This window comes from Strix aluco, chromosome Z (assembly GCF_031877795.1).
Source record: "Strix aluco isolate bStrAlu1 chromosome Z, bStrAlu1.hap1, whole genome shotgun sequence".
In the NCBI taxonomy this organism is placed as follows: Eukaryota; Metazoa; Chordata; class Aves; order Strigiformes; family Strigidae; genus Strix; species Strix aluco.
This window is the reverse complement of record NC_133971.1, coordinates 74,454,991-74,473,549: the sequence shown is the minus strand read 5'-3', so window position 1 is coordinate 74,473,549 and position 18,559 is coordinate 74,454,991. Positions and strand designations below refer to the sequence as shown.

Sequence of the window (18,559 nt, the reverse complement as noted above, 5' to 3'; positions counted from 1 at the left end):
GGCATAATTTATCAGCACTTGACTTTAAGTCAAATCCTGAGAAATACCCGAAGAGCACTAAATAGCATTTAAAAGCTCTATCAGTTGGTACTCAGTGAAGGGGAAGCAGCATTTCCCAGCTAACAAACATACTGCTCTGACAGAAAAGACCAACTATAATATTAAACAGTACAGAAGCAGTAGTGGAGTTTCACCCATTACTGTTTTTATGATTGTCTAGAGTGGCATCTAGTGGGCATACTGTAACTTACATATTGAATGAAAAATGTAGTAATTAATTTTTCTTAAAAATTGTAATTTAAATAGTGTCTGTTAACACAACTAGGAATTCACAGATTTTGAGGGACTGAATTTTGTTGAAATGATGTGAGAGAAGGTGGTGAGGAGGTGAACAAGATGCATTTTTCAGTCAACAACTTGCACTGTGTATACAACTACATTTTTTGCTGGTAATAAATGTTTGAGTGAGAGGGCATTCAGAGCCAGTAACTGTAGAAGAGGAGGCAGTGATGCAAGAGAGCTTCAGATAAAAAACCCCAGGGGTTCATATTTCAGAAGTTGTTTAGTATCACAGTAATAGGCTATTATTTTACATGACAAAATCTTGTGCATGTGAATGTTTTTTGTGTGAAAGCCTACATTAATTAGGAATGTCTCCATTTTCCAAATAAGACTTCCAGCAATTATTTAAGTAGAAGCACTGTCTGGCTGCACAGAAAGACCTACAGTGTATTCCTTGGCTAGAAATTTAATAGAGCTGCTACGTGAAAGTTGGGAAATAACAGAGGAAATCAGAAAGTGGGAGGTAAGTGCAGAGTCCTCCACTATGTAAAGAAGTAAAACTGGAAGCACTTCAGATTTTTGCCACCAGTATGAAGTATAATGTTGCAGTTATACTGCTGTAACTAGCCATCTAAGAAAAAACTGCAATGGTTGTACAAATATTTTGATGAATAACTCAAATGCAGTAAGAGACAACTTCAGACACAGAGATCAGGAAAAATTCCTTAATTTTCTTCAACGGTCTTCAATCTTTCTGCAAACTAGCCTGACAAAAAAAACCTGCTGGTAGACGACTGAGAAGACACTGCTGTAGGTGAGAACTGTATTTTTAAATTACCTGGGAGAGGAACTCTCACCTCTCCAACAACTTAAATTTGCAACACTGCACTGGCAAATGTATGTACCTAGAAGAGGGAGAGATGAACCAAATGACAGCTGAAATCCATCAAATCAACATGTTCAACAACTATAAAAAGCATAAAAATACTGTCCAAAAAGAAGTAATCCAAAAAGTGGTCAAGAAACATGGTCCAAACATTGCTGTCAAGTATTTAAGTTAAAAAAATCGTTGTTAAATGAATTTTGATGAAATAACATGAGTGCCAGAATAATCAGTTTTTCATGAATACTTAGGTATTTTTGAGAAAAGTGGGTCAAAATATTTAAAAATTAAGTTGTCATTGAAAAAGACCCTTTTCTGGACAGTTTTGACACTGGTTACTGAAAAAAAGTGGCAGTCGTCTTTACCAGCAATTGCTGCCAACAGCAACATTTACCAGCAGCATTTCTGGCAGCCTCTGCAATCGGGTTCACCATCATTCAACCCCCATTTCCATTATGAATCACCCACTTTAACAAAAGAGAAGCAGGCTCTGGTTCTTCCTTATGCAAATGATTCCCAGTACTGATACTTTACATTCGAAAGGTTCTTTATCCACAAACTAAAAGAAAATACATATGCATATGGGTGAACAGGTATGAAAAGATACAATACACGCAACAACAAGATTTGGCACAGGTGGTTAATGTGTTATTTTCTCTAGTTTCCAAATAAACAATGAGCTCTGGAGATTTTATTTCCCATGGAAATAACATTCTTAAATAATTAGGAAGACCATCTGAGGATTTTAATTCTATCTAGGAGTTCATATTATCCCTCTGCCCTATGCTCAATTGTTCTGGATTGCTGAATGTTGATGGAAAAAAGCAGGCAACTAAAGTATTATGTTTATTCATGATGCAGAAAAAGAGAAGTGCTCTCATCTTAACCTTGTTTTCTTTCAGCCTTCATGCTAAGCCATGTAGGACTAGCCTGTGAATAAGGAACACAAAGTGCTGGAAGAGAAGTGGAAGCATGCCCAGTTGTGAACAGCAAGATAGGTCTGATGAAAAAATGAAATATGTGCTTCAGATAACTGCCTCCATAAAGAGTGAAAGTATTCTGAACTCTGTGGCCTCACGCCATTTCTTATTTTTGTACCACATCAAAAGAAAGTGCGACTGGAACATTTTTGTCACCCGTTAACAGATCGCACTGATGAACACTACAGAAGGTCCATCTACGCTTTGGATACTTACCTATTTTGCAGATGTATTTTGTCCAGATTCGTCCAGATAAACATGAGCATGTGTATCTGTATCTACATACCTGTACCTACACACACAAATGAGTTCACAATAAGAATACCTACCCTGGGTTTCATGTAATTATCTTCAAGTAATTTTAATACATTAGACTTTAACTGGAATACTTTTTAACAAACCAAGTAATGTTGTTCCTTTCTACTTGCGTCAACCTAAGAATAATGAAATTTTCCATCAATCAAAAGAACTGACATCCTTGCACAGTGCCTTTATTCAGTACTTGAAGCACAAAAACATCACAGAAAACCACCCCACAAAGTTCCTTCAGTTTCCACTGCAGTTGTAGCTGAAGTACTGAAGCCCTCATTTTCTAAATATCCTGGTTTGCCTTCATACAAGTGCTACTTCTGATAAAATCACAAGACAGTTCTTCAGTGTAAGTGAAGTACTGTGAAGGTAACTTCAGATATCCACCATCAAATAAAGTAGGGTTCTTCAGGATTTTAAAGAAGCTATGGCAAAACCTTATGGTATGACCACAAAGATGCTTCCCAAAGAAACAAACAAACAAAAAAATCTTTCACTTGTGAAACTATGATTTTACTACTTGGAATCACAGAATAATTTATGTTGGAAAGAATCATGGAAGTCATCTATCCAACTTGCTCCCAGCAGGACTTTGTCATTAGATCAGGTTGCTCATGGTCGTGTTCAGTCCAGCTCTGAACATCTCTCTCCAGGAAGGAAATCCTATCCATCTAAGCAACTGATTCTACTTCACTCGCTCACATGTAACAATCTCTTTCAGCCCTCATGATGTATGAACACCAAGCTACACACAGTTTTACTGAGGGCCACTGTATTTACAGACTATTCTCAATATGTTCACATCTCAAAATAAAAACGTTATGTTTTCCTACCACTAGTGCCATGTAGATGTCTGCTACTGGTAAATGAACCTGCTATTCCAGATTTCAAGAAAGCTAGACCTGATGGGGGATCACAGTTCCACTATGCACCTAAGTAAAAGCCACTGCTTTAAAAGTTTATAAATTCAGGATAAATCTGTAAGAAAATGGGATGCTGAACATAAAATGAGAGAGCATCAAGTTATAGCGGCAGAATTCTCATCAGTGAAAGCAGCAGCCTTTGCACAACTCTGCTGCACCACTGCATATTACACAGCAGCAATACAGCAGGTTTAAGCAAGTTCCTGGGGAACTCTTTCTCTTCAGAATGAGAATGGTAACACATGCAAAAGTATTTTTTGGAATATTTTAAAAATAACTGATCAAAATGATTCAACCTGGTTATCATATCATGTTAGATGATGCCGGTCCTTAAAGGAGACAAACTATTTGGTTCCATGTGGTAAGGAAGTGAAAGCCAGAGGACAGATGAACACAAGGCAGAAGCAAGAAGCTAGGAAAATTATCTTTATGGCATCATTTTTGTGGATATCCATTGACTGATATGGCATTTGTCAAGATCAGAGAAAAGACAGATCCTAGATAATAGTTTAGCATGTGTTAAAGGAGGATACACAGGAAGTAATGGCAATATTAGACGTAAATTAAAGACACGTGTCTAGGATTTTTTAAGCCAATGAATCAATTTTGCTATTATTTTAAAAACTCAAAATTCTTAAGCCATTCCAGCCTGCTTCATACATTACAAACATTTTCAGCAAGAACTGCAATCTGGGACCAAACCTGTAAATACATGAATTATAAGGAGGTGGTACTTTCTACAAAACTTTAATGCAAAATGGATGACAACTCCGATGATTAAAGGGAAGGAAATATTGGTTTAACAGAACTTCAGTTACACATTATGTTAAAACTTATAATTTTGGCTGCAGCTAAATCAAATAATTTATTAAGACAGTGCAAGCTTTAAAAAGCCAAACAAAAGCTTAAAAATCAAGCTTTAAAACAAAACCTCTTAAAAAAAGATTAGTGTTCTACTTGACAAGAATCTTCTCCTCTTCTGATTAAAAAAGCCAATAATGGTTCTTAATAAACCCTTTAAAAGGCTTGCAAATTACCTGTCTGGATAGGATATATAAATGAATTAGACCTTAACAGTAAAACTGGTTCTATTTGCTTTGCTATTTAAGGTCAGAGAAAACCCAACCAGAAAACCCCACCCATGAAATACAAGTTTTTTAAGTTAATGTTACTATTTTAACAAAGATACATTTCAATGATTCTTTTATATGTAATTTCATTCATCAATGAAAAGAAATTGCTTAACAAGTAAAGTAATGAAAAAACATTGTTTTCCTAAGGCATAGAGATGCATAGATATTTGTAAGTACACAGGATACGTAGTATGTATTTATAATGCTGAGCATTAGTGAAATTCCTTACTCAAAAGTCGAAGTGGAAGGAATATTAGTCGTAAATATTATCAAGATTTATCTCCAATCCTGTTAAAATATCGTATTTTACAACTGTATTTTTTTTTTTTTTTTAAACCAGAATGTATCAGCTCTGACCAAAATAATCTAAACTGGACTTTTTCCCCCAATTTATTTTGTGCAGTGGATGTTCAGATACTCATATTGATTTACTTTTGAAAATTATCTTTTATCAATGAATACTTTATGCTGTCCAATGCCTCTGTAGCTTTGCAGCCTCTGATGATACCTCAGGAAAGATAGTATTTTTTGACAGCTGAGAAAATTTCTAAATTTCACTTAGCCTATTAACCCATTAATTTAGCTGCACTGAGGAAGTTGTACCCTGCCTCTTCTGCTTTTCCTCTGGGAACACAGAAAAAAGAAAGTTCTCTACCCATAAAAAGCCCACATTTTCATAACCGCCATAAACCTATACAAGCTATATGATATCATATACTCCTGAAGACTTTTAGTGCACTAATACAGAAGGACAGTATGTGCAAGCATCATAAATACCGTCCTTTATTTTGCCATTTCCAAGTACTTAATAAGTCTGCAAAGATAATGAAAACCTATTTTTTATGAAACCAGATTTCACAGGTATACTGTGATGTCTCTAGTCCTTCACTAACTGCAAGTGATTACTGGTTCTCTTATAAAGCTGGAACTTGTTTTTGCATTTACTGCACTAAGACAATGAAATTTTATATGTTTAGAACAGCTACCTGTGACTTGTATTTAAACATAGCATATCCAGGAATATGAATTAACATTCTTTATCTAGAAAAAATCCTTTATTTAATAAAACCAGTTAATTTTAAAAATGGCAAAGTTCTAAACTGTGTTTTTTGATAAAACTTCTCCAGAACTGCTGGTATAATTCAGAGCAAAAGCCTGACTTAGAGGACATAATACATCATAATACGTCAATTTACCAGAGATACGATTCCTTCACTGTTTACCTCACCTCTAATTACACCAGACTTTTCTGAAGAAGTGAAAAGGTCAAACATCTGATAATTTAACGTATAACATGTTCTCCTTTGTCACATCATATGAGACTGGGGGCCGATTTACTTAATATACAGTACTATTAATGTGATTAATATATTATGTCCTCTGGATCAAATTTTGTCCTCATTTCTACCAAACAAATCCAGACAGACTTAGTGTTTTATTAAGGGCAGAATTCGGAACACTTAGCTATATCTCCTTTTACACCTATTTAAGAAGAGAAAGGCATTTCAAATCTGTACATCATCCGAAGTTTTTGAAAGATATGTTTAAATACACTGTCCTGACCAATTATTCTTGTTTTTTATTTATGCACCAAACTCAGATGCTTACTTATGTACAATCTAGACACATACTTAAGAGAGGAGAGATGACATTGTTTCTGAGTACTGCCCATTAGAGGAATCATAGTTAAAACAAAGTTGGATGGCTACACGTGCTTTTCTGCAGGATTGAAGCCCCCAACTCTTTAGCTGCAGATCTTTGTTACGGTAGTGCAATGCCATGGATGTATTATTTAAGAGTCATCCTACACAGGACTCTGAATAACAGGCTGTCTGAACACTCATCTTATTTTCCATGTATGATGTCCCCTTACAGAGAAGTTATAATATATTCCTCAGAACTTTTAATACTTAACTACTCCTAGGGCATGAAGACAGAAACAGTTCCCCATATCCCACATATACCCAGTGGGTAAAAGACCTTGAGAGACACTAGCAAAGACTCTCAACTCAGTATAGCCTCATCTGATTTATTATCCCAATTTATTTCTCTTGAATAAGCTAAACAAGTGAAGAAATGGATTTACAACTGAGAGTCTATCAGGCACTATATTGTGAAATACAAATCAAGAGTCTTAAGGGCTCTAAACCAGTTTCATAATGATGGTCATATAAACACATATGCACCGAATGGCAAATAATAGTTCTTAAAGATTTATGTTTACTCATGAAAATGAGATTAATGAAAAAATGTATTAACTAAAAAGAATGCCACAAATTATTTAAAGTATGGTTTTCTTTGTAAAAACATACTACGAGGAAAAAGACTTCAGGCAATAACATGCAGTGGACTAATTAGAAAATGAAAGTAGGCCATGTTACAAAAATCGTACTGTTTAATCAGGCTATGAGAGCAATGCAAAGGGAGTAGCAGAACACTGCAAGTTGTCGAGTCAGAGCTTTTAACTTCAGTAAGAGGTACACAGATCAAAGAAGGATTAAATTCTATCATAGTATCGCACTGATGGCACAAATACGAAGAAATTAGGGCATTTATGCACACCCTCTCACTTCAGCGCTAAGATTTTAATACTGTTTCACAATTTAAAGGTAACTGCGAAAAGTATCTCTTGGCTGATTACCAAAGTCTCCAAGTTAAATTACTGTCTTCCCTATTGAGCTTGTCACACCCCAGTGAAGAACAGAAATACTTTTTTTGGGGTAAATGTCTTAATTCAAGGTGTCAACTAACACATTTAAAAGGTTTTAAACCTTTTCCCATATTTCTGCCACACCCACATTCAGACAAACTATGCTTTGCTTCATGTGTAATAAATAAATCCATTCTTCTCCCAGGTGTTCTGGGACTGCAATGTTTAGAGATACAGGGGAAGGAAAAGGAAAGGAAGAAATCAGTGCTCTGGTATACCAAAACAAAATCTAGACAGACTGACTACAGTTTGCTGAAAGCCAAAACAAAGCTGCCCAGATGGGTGCTTAGCTGTAAGACGGTCTGGATCCATCCCAGAGCTAGAGGAACACAGGCCTAAGGCTGCTGGAAAGCACTACTACAGTATGTATGTATGACTTGAAAACAAAAATGGGTTTCAATCACAGTTATGAACATATTTTAAACTGAAAGACAAAAAGATTCAGAACTTTTCCACTGTTGTTAATAAGAAACATAAATAGCAGCGAGGTGGAAGAACCATCTGCAAGACAATGAGGAGTTTTACAGCTTTTGTCTCCATGAAGTGTTTTGAAAGTGAATACCTGAAAAATCGAAACAGCTTTATGAGTAAAGTGATCTTTTTCATAATAGTTGAAAAGTAGTTACAGAAAAGCTATCACAACTTTAGGTATCACTTCAGTCATTGGAGAACCCAAAATATAAATGAAGTCTTCAGTCAGATGTTCTGTTCAGTTCACAACATGTGAACCATTTACCTTATGAGAACACAGAGCAAGATTGTATACTCCAAATGATTCAGCCTAGGAAAATACTACTCCACATTCTACAGTAGTGATGCTCTAGGTCATGATCTGAAGTTACCTGACAAACCAGACCAAGGGTCTGAGCAAGCCACCTAACTAGAACAGGATACAGTTAAGGATATAGTTAACAGGGAGCCTGAGTCTGGCAAACCTCTCCCTATGAGACAGTTCCTACGAGAATTTCTCCCTGTGAGAAAGACAGTATGAAAACACAGTGATAAATAGCTAACATCAGGAACTATTCTGGATAGTTAGAAGAGCATGTGAAAGTTATCATAACTAATTTTTTTTATAGGATTTCCAATATATTTTGTTTTGACTTCTATAATTAAAATGCTTAATACTCCTGTGCTGACTTTGTGGCTAAAAAGAATAACAGAAACAGAAAATGACAGAACCAAACATTTCTGGCTTGGCTTGAAATAAGCCAAGTCTGAGTTCTCTTTTTATCTACACATGACTAGCTTCCAAAATTACAAGAGATTAAGTTGGTACAGATTACATCATCATTTTTATAAATTCAGCATTGAATGATACACTTGATTATATAATTAATGTAATGGTATTTTTCTTTTATGGAAAGACTATAAATGTGAAAGCTTTCAGAGCTCCTAGACTTCATTAAACAATGAATCCTGAAGAAAGTTCAGCATACAAACATGGATGTCCAGGGACACCTGTTTTACCTTGTATGTCAACCATTCTCCTAAACAGTGAAATCAACTTGTATGCAGCCATGAATAACATTCACATGTTTTCTTTTTTTCACCTAACTTTTGTAAGTATGTGTTAAAAGACTTGCACAGGACATCCACAGTGAGTAACTCATAGAAGTTTGATGAATAACTTAGAATAGTCCTCAGGAAAGAAAAGATCTAAACATTAAATACCTCCCTACTCTGTAAAACTGCATCCAAAATACTGAATACTAGTGTTCTTTACCCCCTCCACTCATCCACTTTCTTCTGTTATTTTTTGAAATAAAAATACAATATACATCCTATGCTTTAAGTCAAAGGAATGAAGTTTACTACATTAGGGTCTGTTCTAGCGAAGAATACGTACATTTTGTCTTCATTTCCACCAACTGTTTTTGTGGCTCTGCCACATAACACTAACTACACAAATAGCTACACCAAGAACATTTCTCTATATTCAACTGTATTCCCCTTCAACACAAAATAGCCAGGTTTCTTTGAATACTCCATGGAGTGGACCAGCTTTGCCATATTTGAAGATTGATCTGCTCCTCCCCCCTTGATCCCTGCAGTGCTTCTCAGTCCATTGGGTGCAGTAGTGTATGACTGCTGGTAGATGCATTTGGAAAACACTTGTGACTGGATAAATAAAGTTGGGGTTTTTTTTTAAAAAACTGGTGCTTTTTTGCTGATGCTTACTTACCTCATTGTCTGACTCCACAAGCACTTGATCATATTCACTAAGAGCTACCAGGAACATGATAGATGTGACATTTTCAAAGCAATGTATCCATTTTCTTCTTTCTGATCGTTGGCCTCCTACATCCACCATCCTGCAAAATTAACATCCACATCAACTCCATGAATACCTTAACAGATAAACACACAAACACACACACGCTGATAAAATTCAAGAATTTAGTTGAAAACAGTTTGGTTTGTTTTTCTTAATGATTTTTTCCATTGATATTTAATGGAATCTGTTGTAAGCAGACAGTTAATCATACTTGCTTCTAAATCTGATGTGTTTAAATTATTGTGGGTCTCAAAACCCTCAGACTTCTGAGATATCAAGGTCTCATGAGCCATGATTTGGCAATGGATGCCCTGTGTATTCATCAGAAACAGATGTGAACAGAACAGACTTGGTGGTCTGCCTTTCTCCCCCCCAAATTACCAGAGTAAAAATTCCCAACTTGTTAAAGCTGACCCATTTTAAGACAACAAACATAATACAGTAAGTATCTACTAACATTTTTAATAGCCAAAATTAAAATTCAAACTTACTTGCAGTGTATTCCCACTTCATCCTGTGTCTCAGTGTAACTAAACACAGGTGTGTCTAACTTGCAATTGCAATCCCATAGCTATTTTTTAAACTACTGTACTTGAACTGAAGTAGGGTGATTTCTCTCTAAAGCAGAGTAATTTCTCTTTAAAAATCAACTACACAAGTGGTAACTTTGTATTCCATAATCTACATGAACTAGGAGGACACATGATTGTATTTTCAGATTATTATACATAGTGAAACTTTGATATGTATTATTGAAAAAATGAATTGCAGGTCTTCTATCAGTAATAACTACCTTCAGAAAAAGACGAACCTAATTGTCTTTCCTCCTTTTGACATCTTTTGACATCAGCTCCTTATTATATGTGGAAAATTACACGAAAATATAATGACCACACTCAAATTTTAAAAACATAGAATAGTTGCATTTTGTGTGCTTTTAACCAATAACCTATGCATGGTATTACTAATGTAAAAGAAAACAAAAGAAACAAAGCAAGTGGGTGTTAAAATTTTTTTTTTACCTGAAAATGACGCTTTGTAAGTCAAATGGATATTCAATGATCCCTGTTGTTGGGACTCGAACTCTGAGCACATCCTGCTGAGTTGGCAGATAGGTGGAATCTGCTATGCGGTCCAAGTCGTTAAGATAGCTATAGACAGGGAGAAACAACAGGAATGCAAGACAATGACACCATCATCCCACTGAGGAAAAGAAAAAGGAAGACTTGGGAACGGAAACGGGCTGTGGGGTAGGAAGATGTACAACAGAAAAAAGAGCATTATTGGCATAAAAGAGGGGACAAAGCTTAAAAATGTACCCCATCCACCCTTCCTGTACGCTTTCGTAGCTTCAAGTAAATTCTACAGAAGGGTAGCATAATTATTCTGTGTTTTTTCACACAAGTTTGCTTGGCTTTCACATGCAAATTCACCAAAAATTCAAAGTTTACAATTACATAATTCTAGGCAATTTAGAGACAAATAATACTACAAAATGCATGAGAAAAACAAAATTGCACAGTTTTATTTGAATATGTAACTTCTTTCTTAATATTAATTCTGCAGTGTCTACACAGATACATGGATAGACAAACATGAGTCTCCCAAGGAGCAGTGAACTCTGACAGAATAGATCAGTATCAGTTATAAAATGATAGGAGGGATAAATGTTTGGAGATTAAATTAAAAAAAAATTAGAAAAGGAAAACCCCACCCACTGATTAATTAGAAAATGCTCCAGATCTTGTTATCAGAAGGCAACACATTATTTAGTGTGATCTCTGGCACCTGAAAGCCCTGCATTCACACTGAAAGTTCTGATTAAGTTAATAAGCCTGCAGTACATGAAATACACCCCAATCAGTTAGCAAATAACCTGAAATTATTATAAAATTGCTTGTAAAAGTTCATTAACTACAATACAAAACTCTTTTGCTATTGCATAGTGGTGGGTCTCAACCATAAAGTACCAATGTACTGGAGGTTTTTATTAATTCTCATAAATGAGATGCTTCAAAAAAGAAGTGTAACAATTTGTGTCTGACAGCCTGTTTTGCTCCAGGAGCTGGACATCTCATGAAACCAGTGCACCAGGCAGCTCGGGATCTCCCCAAGGTAGACTCTGGGAGAAAGACTGCTGCAGGAAATGAAGTTCTTGGGCATTTTGTTACTTCCCAGCACAAGAATGGCCTAGAGTTAGACACTGAGAAGATAAATTAACCTACAGATGCCCTCATTCATTCTAGGGGAGGAGAGCAATGGTCTTGTAATTTATTGAATGATGATAAAGTATCACTAAAGTCTGAACATGTTCTTTGCCTTATAGTTATTAGTGAAGGTCTTCTTTTTAAGTAAAGCCCCCCAAAAAATTAGACGTCTTCTACACGCTCTGAATGAAATAGTGAGAGCAAGTTATCCTGCACAACGACAGAAACAAAGCAGTTTGATTTCTACCTTACAGCAAAAATAAAGAAGAATTAACTTGTTAGGTCTGGGAGGGAACCAAAAACATTATCAAATCTCCATCACTATGATTTTATTCATGAAAGATTCATCCAATAGTAAACATTGAATGTGAGAAAGTTACACACAGTTCAAAAGATGTATTGAATCATACATCTCAAATGTAAGTCAGAAGCTACTACCTGAAAACATTTTCTAAGAACACCGATTAGTTTCTGCCAATAAGAAAAAAGCTTGAGAGTCTGAGCACTTCATCTGCCCTCAGGTGTTTTACACAAAAAGCAGAATGGAAATGCACATCATCAAGTTGTTTGTGGGGGGAAAATAAAAAAAGTGTAAGTGAACAATATCCACAACCAGTACAGTAAGAAACTGACAGATAGCCTGAACTAGCTTCTTCTTCCCTCTCACCCACCCTCCCAAACTGTTTTTGTTTTGTGACTGTATTTTGGAAGAGTACAAAGAATTCTGCATTATGTGTCACTACATGCTACAGTGATATTCATGAGAGCAGAAGAATTTTAACTGAATAAATTGGTAGGTGTTGTAGGTGTCCCATTTACACAATTGTCTTGCTGCATTCCTTTGGCAAGCTTCAAGCTGTGGTCTTCAACATGAACCACATCTCTGCACCATCAGCATAGTGGACACAGAATCACAGAATCACAGAATGGTTTGGGTTGGAAGAGACCTTAAATATCATCTGATATCCCCCCGCATGCACAGGGACACCTTCCGCTAGATCAGGTTGCTCAAAGTCCCATCCAACCTGGCCTTGAACACCTTAAGGGAGGGGGCAGCCACAGCTTCTCTGGGCAACCTGTCACTAAGATATGCTGTAATGCACATCTAGCTGATTTTAGAAAGTCAATATTGTCATTATGTTCCAGAAACATTAATTTATCCTTAAAAAACACTCATCTTTTCCTCATCCTCATTCAGTTCTGCTCAATTACTAAGCAGCAACCTCCTCACTCATCTCACCCATAGCACCTTAACAGAGCCTATACAGTCCATAGAAGAGTCCTTATGCACCCCTCTGGATTCCTATTTCTTTCCCTAGGTTTCTTCACTGTTGGGCTCTCTAAGAAGTGTCCTAAAGTTATACATTCAAACCCAGAATTAAGGAAGCAGTGTCAAAACCAATAAGAGCACCTCACAAGAAATAAAATCAGATAGTATGCACAAAATCCTTTAAAATCTTTGTGATACTGACAAATCATACCCAGGATCTAGTCCAACAAAAGCAATTTAGAATACATCCTGATTTTTTATTTTGAATAATGACATTTAACCCCTACTACTTTTCCTTCTAATTTAAAACTTAATAAACATATTATTGTATCCATTTATTTAAATGAAAATGTCTCAGTTCTTTGTTGCACAACCTTACTTTTAAATCTTTTATTACTGCTATTTTCATGCTGTGAGCATACAGCAAATAGTCAATGAAATTATTTTTAAGTAGAAAATAAATATTTTTAATTTTTGATTTGCCTTTTTTTAACTGAGATATTTCTGTTGAAGAATTACTTGTACTGGAATTCAGATTTTAGTGAAGTTTGTGCATTGTTACTCTTAAACAATGTAGATTATTTTCTGCTACTGAATTTAACAGTTCTGCAGATCAGTTACACTTTCTGTTACCACATGAGGATATGTAACTTCACTTTCTGCTATCAACTTCAAGGGGATTAAACATGTTTCTGAAATCAGATGGAAAGCTTTGCCCACAGTAGCAACACAAGGTTCCCTTCAAGATACTCTACAATCCCTAAAAAATCCCTAAGTGTCTCATAAAAATCATGCAATCTCTAAAATAAAGTAATACAATGAGTTAAAGAAATTTATTATCTTTTGATAAGAATGTGTATCATTGGGATTGACATCCGGGTCTTCCTTTTCCATTGTACCCACTGCTTTATACCACATCTAAAGATTTTTGATATATAGCAGATATGAATCGTCTCTCTTCAGTTGGGTGTAATCTGTCTAAAATGCCAGTGGGAGCAAATCAATGCATTTATACTCAATACACTATCATGACTTTTGTATTCATTGTATAACACCACATTTCTACATCGACAGTGCTACATAGCCAAAATCCAAGACATTTTCCCTTCTCAAAGCACAAGAATAGATTTTTGCATTGTATTAGGAGGTGGGGTGACAGTCTGATTTTTCTGAATAACTGATTTGTTGGGTTGACTCACTGTTTCAAAATGCTGATAGGGAATATGTAAATGAATACAGGTGACTATTTACATAAAAAGATGATTGGAATACCATTAATATTTAAAGACATACTACCAGCACACACTCGATTTTCACATATTACCATTATAGCTGCTCCTGTAACACTGAAAATTTAGAATTTAATTTATTTAGTTTATCACAATTTAATTCACTGCCACAACAAAGACTTATATTTTCAAATCCTCCTCATACCAAAAGGGTTGGAAATTTAACTTTTTTTTCCCCACATGAAAACTGGGGTTTAAAGAAATTCTCTGATCACCAGAGAAATCAGCACTGCATGCATAGGCTTTAAGCATCCTACAGCTTATTAAACTAACAATTTATTTACTTTGAAATTAATTTAGCAACAGCAACTTTAAATAAAAACAACAAAACGTGCTAGCTAATGCCAATTCTTCTCCACGTTCAACTGTGCTGGCTCAAGACCCACTCCAGCTGCACCTCTGCCCATACCCAGCTGCCAGCTCTTTTACTTGTGCAATGGCTTGATAACACATTTCTGTCAAAATGATTTGGAATAGTGGGGAAATACTATTGAAATTGTTCAAATTAAGCTAGTTTATTTGATGGATACAGCCTGGGGTGTGGAAAGTCCGTGAGTGCCAGCAGGGAAGCAGGGTGGAGTTACTTCCTCTGCTGGCTTATCTGCAACCAGAAGAGGACTTACAATGCCAGGGCTATGTGAAATGTCTCGAGTCTCTGAATTCAAATGGGTGAGGATTGAAAGAAAATGCAGATTTTTATTGACTTTTTGGTATATCTGCTTATTAAAAAACCAATTCACCATGAGTTTAAAGCACTCATCTACTGCAGCCCTAAACAAAGTACTGACAAATATACCACTCACCTGGACAAACAAATCGTGTACATATACAAAAAATTTAAAGACAGAAGACAGATACATGGGCTATTTTAGATAAATGCCTAATTCAAAATGTATGCACAAATACTGCAATCAGCCTCTGCAATGCAACTAACTCTTCAGCGTATACTAGAAATGGCTACCCATGCACTCTTGCAAACAAACCACAAGACTTGTCATAAACATGAACTTCCACAAAAAGAGTGTTGCCAACAATTGCCAAAACCAGATGTTTCCTCCGTTTGTTAACTTCAAAATTTAAACTCATAATAACAGCAATATGGATATTGGAAATACCCTGGTGGCTGTTCTGAGGGCTAGTCCAAAAGCAGGTAACCACCAGTGTTACCACAGGGAATTCAGTTGTATGATTAAAAAGTAACTGTGAAACCCCACGTAGGTCTCAACTATATGGCACTCAGAGTTTATTTTTACTACCTGCTAAGAAATGTCTTACTTTGATGAGACACACTGTAGCTGTATGGCCTCTTATCCAAACAGCACCTACTTGGCTAGGCATTATGCAAAGGAACAACAACAAAAAGAACACCTGCATAAAATTACTTAAAAAAAAAAAAAAAAAAAAAGCCAAACTACATAGGTCTGAGTAAATTTATAGTATAGACCAAGTTTTAGAAGTTAATTATACCTGTAATTAGTTTTGTAAAAATGAATTTTAGTGGCTGCTGAGGTAATTTTCTGAGCGATTGCCATAGTGACAGGCAGAAGGTGCATTACCAAGGCAATGCGTGTGTAATGAGCTGCTAGCAGTGGCCCTCCCTTGACGTCAGGAGAAACTGCCACCGTCTTGCAGCACGCTTGTGATCTGCACGCTTGTGATCTGCACGCTGACCAGAAGCAGAGGAAGCCTTTTGTTTCCCAGTCAGCGCTGAGAGAGAAGTACTGATTTTTAATGCACTTTACATAAACTATGACAAGGTCCAAGCCTGTAGCCAGCTTCAGGGAAGCTGTCAGGCTACGGAGGTGCTAACGATGCCCTTGAAAGAGCGCACCACTTGCAAAGATACTGTTTGTTCATTCTTCAAAATAAACAGCAGGGGGCAGGATCATGGAAGTAGACCGGCTCTGTACTCTCCTACATATCCTTCCCATACAGAAAACAGGCAAAGAAGTGAGACTCCTAACCTTAAGAAACAGACAAGAGTTGTAATCGATAACCTTCTTCACGAAGTTAAATATAACCCCCATCACCATGAACAGGTAGCTCAATATTCAGCCTTAATTAATTTCCCTGAGATACATCACCTAACGAAGACAGACCATCAGAACTTATTTGAATTTACTTTCAGTGAATGAGGTCCTGCTGCACCTTCAAGAGACTTTCAGTGAATGAGGTCCTGATGTACCTTCAAGAAACATGGGGCAGGCACTTCATATAAACATACAAACACCCTCCTCCAGCCATGAGCTACTGTTTTCTAGCAAGTTTGAGGTCAGATTTTTGTTGCAAGTAATCAAATGATAAAGTAGCATTTTCTCAGGAATAATTCCGTAAGATGAACTTCTGTTACTTTAAACTAAGTTTAGTGTATAGCCTAATTAGTCAAGAGAATGTAATAAGGCATGAGCAGAAAAAGGTAGAAAAGCTACATCCATCTGTGACATCTGTTTTCCTTTCTGAGGTTAAAAATTAGATTGGTTCTATGCATCAGTACTGCCTAATAACTCTTCCCGAACTCAGCAGGAAAAACTGATGTAGCAAGATGCTGAATTAATATTCACTAGCACACTAATAAACCCTGTGCTTTGAAGGAGTCTGCCTGTGAGATGTGATCACAGAAGTCCCTGGGGAGCAGAGTGTCTCTGAAACACACTGCTGAGGAGAAGGGATCTGCCTGGCACATCAGAAACACTCCAGGAGAAATATCTAGAATAAAACCAAACATGTTGAGAGGTAATTATTGACATTGATAAAAAGGTCAGTCTAAAACCAGTAAAAATGACTTGTTACCACCCACCCAGCAAACAGTGTGACTGTTTCTTAATCTATATGGGGAGAATGAGAGTACAGGGGAAGAGGGAAGGAACAAACCTCAAGAAACTGCAAAGTTTGTTGGGTGATTTCAGTGTAACCACAGCTATGGAAGCAAGGCTAACCAGCAACATTTCATATGCAAATATTTTTTCTTGTGTTCAACCACATGTAAGAGATACCACATGGCTTACTTTTTCCAGATATGATAGTAACCATAAACATTTACATCTTTTAAACCTGAGAGCTTTAGGGTTGAATGAAAAAAAGAAGTATTTTCCTTGAAGTTAGGATACTTCATAGGTATGACCCTCTTGAAAATGCTCTCTCCCATACAGTGGCAGTGCAAGTGAAAATAAAACCCTAACCAAAGTCTATGACTGGGGCTAATTAGGCAAACTAGTTAATAAGATTGACATATCTCTGCACTTTGGAGCCTGGTTACTCTGGAATTGGGTGGGGCTACCCTCCACATTGTTGTTGGGTTTGGTGGGCGTTTTATGGGCTGCAGACTTTTTTGTTTGTTTTGCAAAACTCTGAGCTGGCTGATGAGACTACCCCAAACTAGCACTAATTTTGACCTTGTGCTGGAAAACAAGCTTTGAGAGGGAAAGGCCTTTTTCTGCATTTCTGAAAACACATACAACTTGCTTGTCTTTCAACTTCACCTACGCAAAATGTTAAAGGTGCCATGGCAGGATTGTCCCTACCGCGCAGAGCTGCCAGAATAACTGACACAAGTGTCCTCTTTGTTAACATGCAGCAGCACAGTACATGGAATCAATTTTCAGTGTACAAATATGAGCTGTGAACAAAGCTAAGCGTAAACAAGTATTGGCTGTGTTTTCAGAATTTCTGTAAAGGTTTGAATTTCTGAGCCTCTACACTACTGGTGAAAAGTTGAGGCACATTTACCAGTTTCCAGAACTATCTAATCTTAATCTAAAGTGAACACAGTAAACCTAAGATCTTTGCAGTGAGGTAGGAAGAAGTCTGCACTGTGTTCTTTTCATCCTTACCCCACCCAAATCCTACCTAGCTGTCACCCTCAATTTCCTACATGGCTAAAAGTCAACCTTAGCAAAGGCTAAAAAAGGAAGTCAATCAAATGAAAAAATGCTTGTGCAAACTTTTCTTTATAGGATATGTGGTTTAAAAATTATACAGCTATTAAAAACAATTTCAATACTGTATGAAAAAAAGGATCCTGAAAGAAATACATGCTGTATACTGCTTTATATAATCTCACTTCCCCTTCTGAATTTCCCCGATTTTGTTGCATAATCTTCAATTTTTCTATAGGATACAGTGCTTTGATATGCAGTCGACTCCATGTCCCATCTTTCTTCAGATCTTCCTTTTATATTTAGGGACTGTATTTAAGGCATAAATTGGGTTAGTATGATTCTGCTGTTAGTACTTGATTTTAATCTTCAGACTTTCATTTTTGTTTCCTGTTTTTAACTTACTGCTAACCTTATCCA

At 36.4% G+C, this 18,559-nt stretch overlaps 1 protein-coding gene across 5 annotated transcripts in view; it reads right to left on the bottom strand.

The window, feature by feature from the left end:
* The window catches only part of LOC141918895 (guanine nucleotide-binding protein G(q) subunit alpha), a 146,108-nt gene that overhangs the window by 18,907 nt on the left and 108,642 nt on the right, over positions 1-18,559 (bottom strand). For all 5 annotated transcript variants that reach the window (XR_012621824.1, XR_012621825.1, XM_074813824.1 and 2 more), the window contains 2 exons: positions 10,521-10,649; positions 9,406-9,535 (listed from right to left, as the gene is read on the bottom strand). Coding sequence is in view for 3 of the 5 variants with exons in the window: in XM_074813824.1 (XP_074669925.1) it covers positions 9,406-9,535; positions 10,521-10,649 (259 nt within the window). In the remaining 2 variants the exon portion in view is untranslated. The remainder of the gene's footprint in view (positions 1-9,405; positions 9,536-10,520; positions 10,650-18,559) is intronic.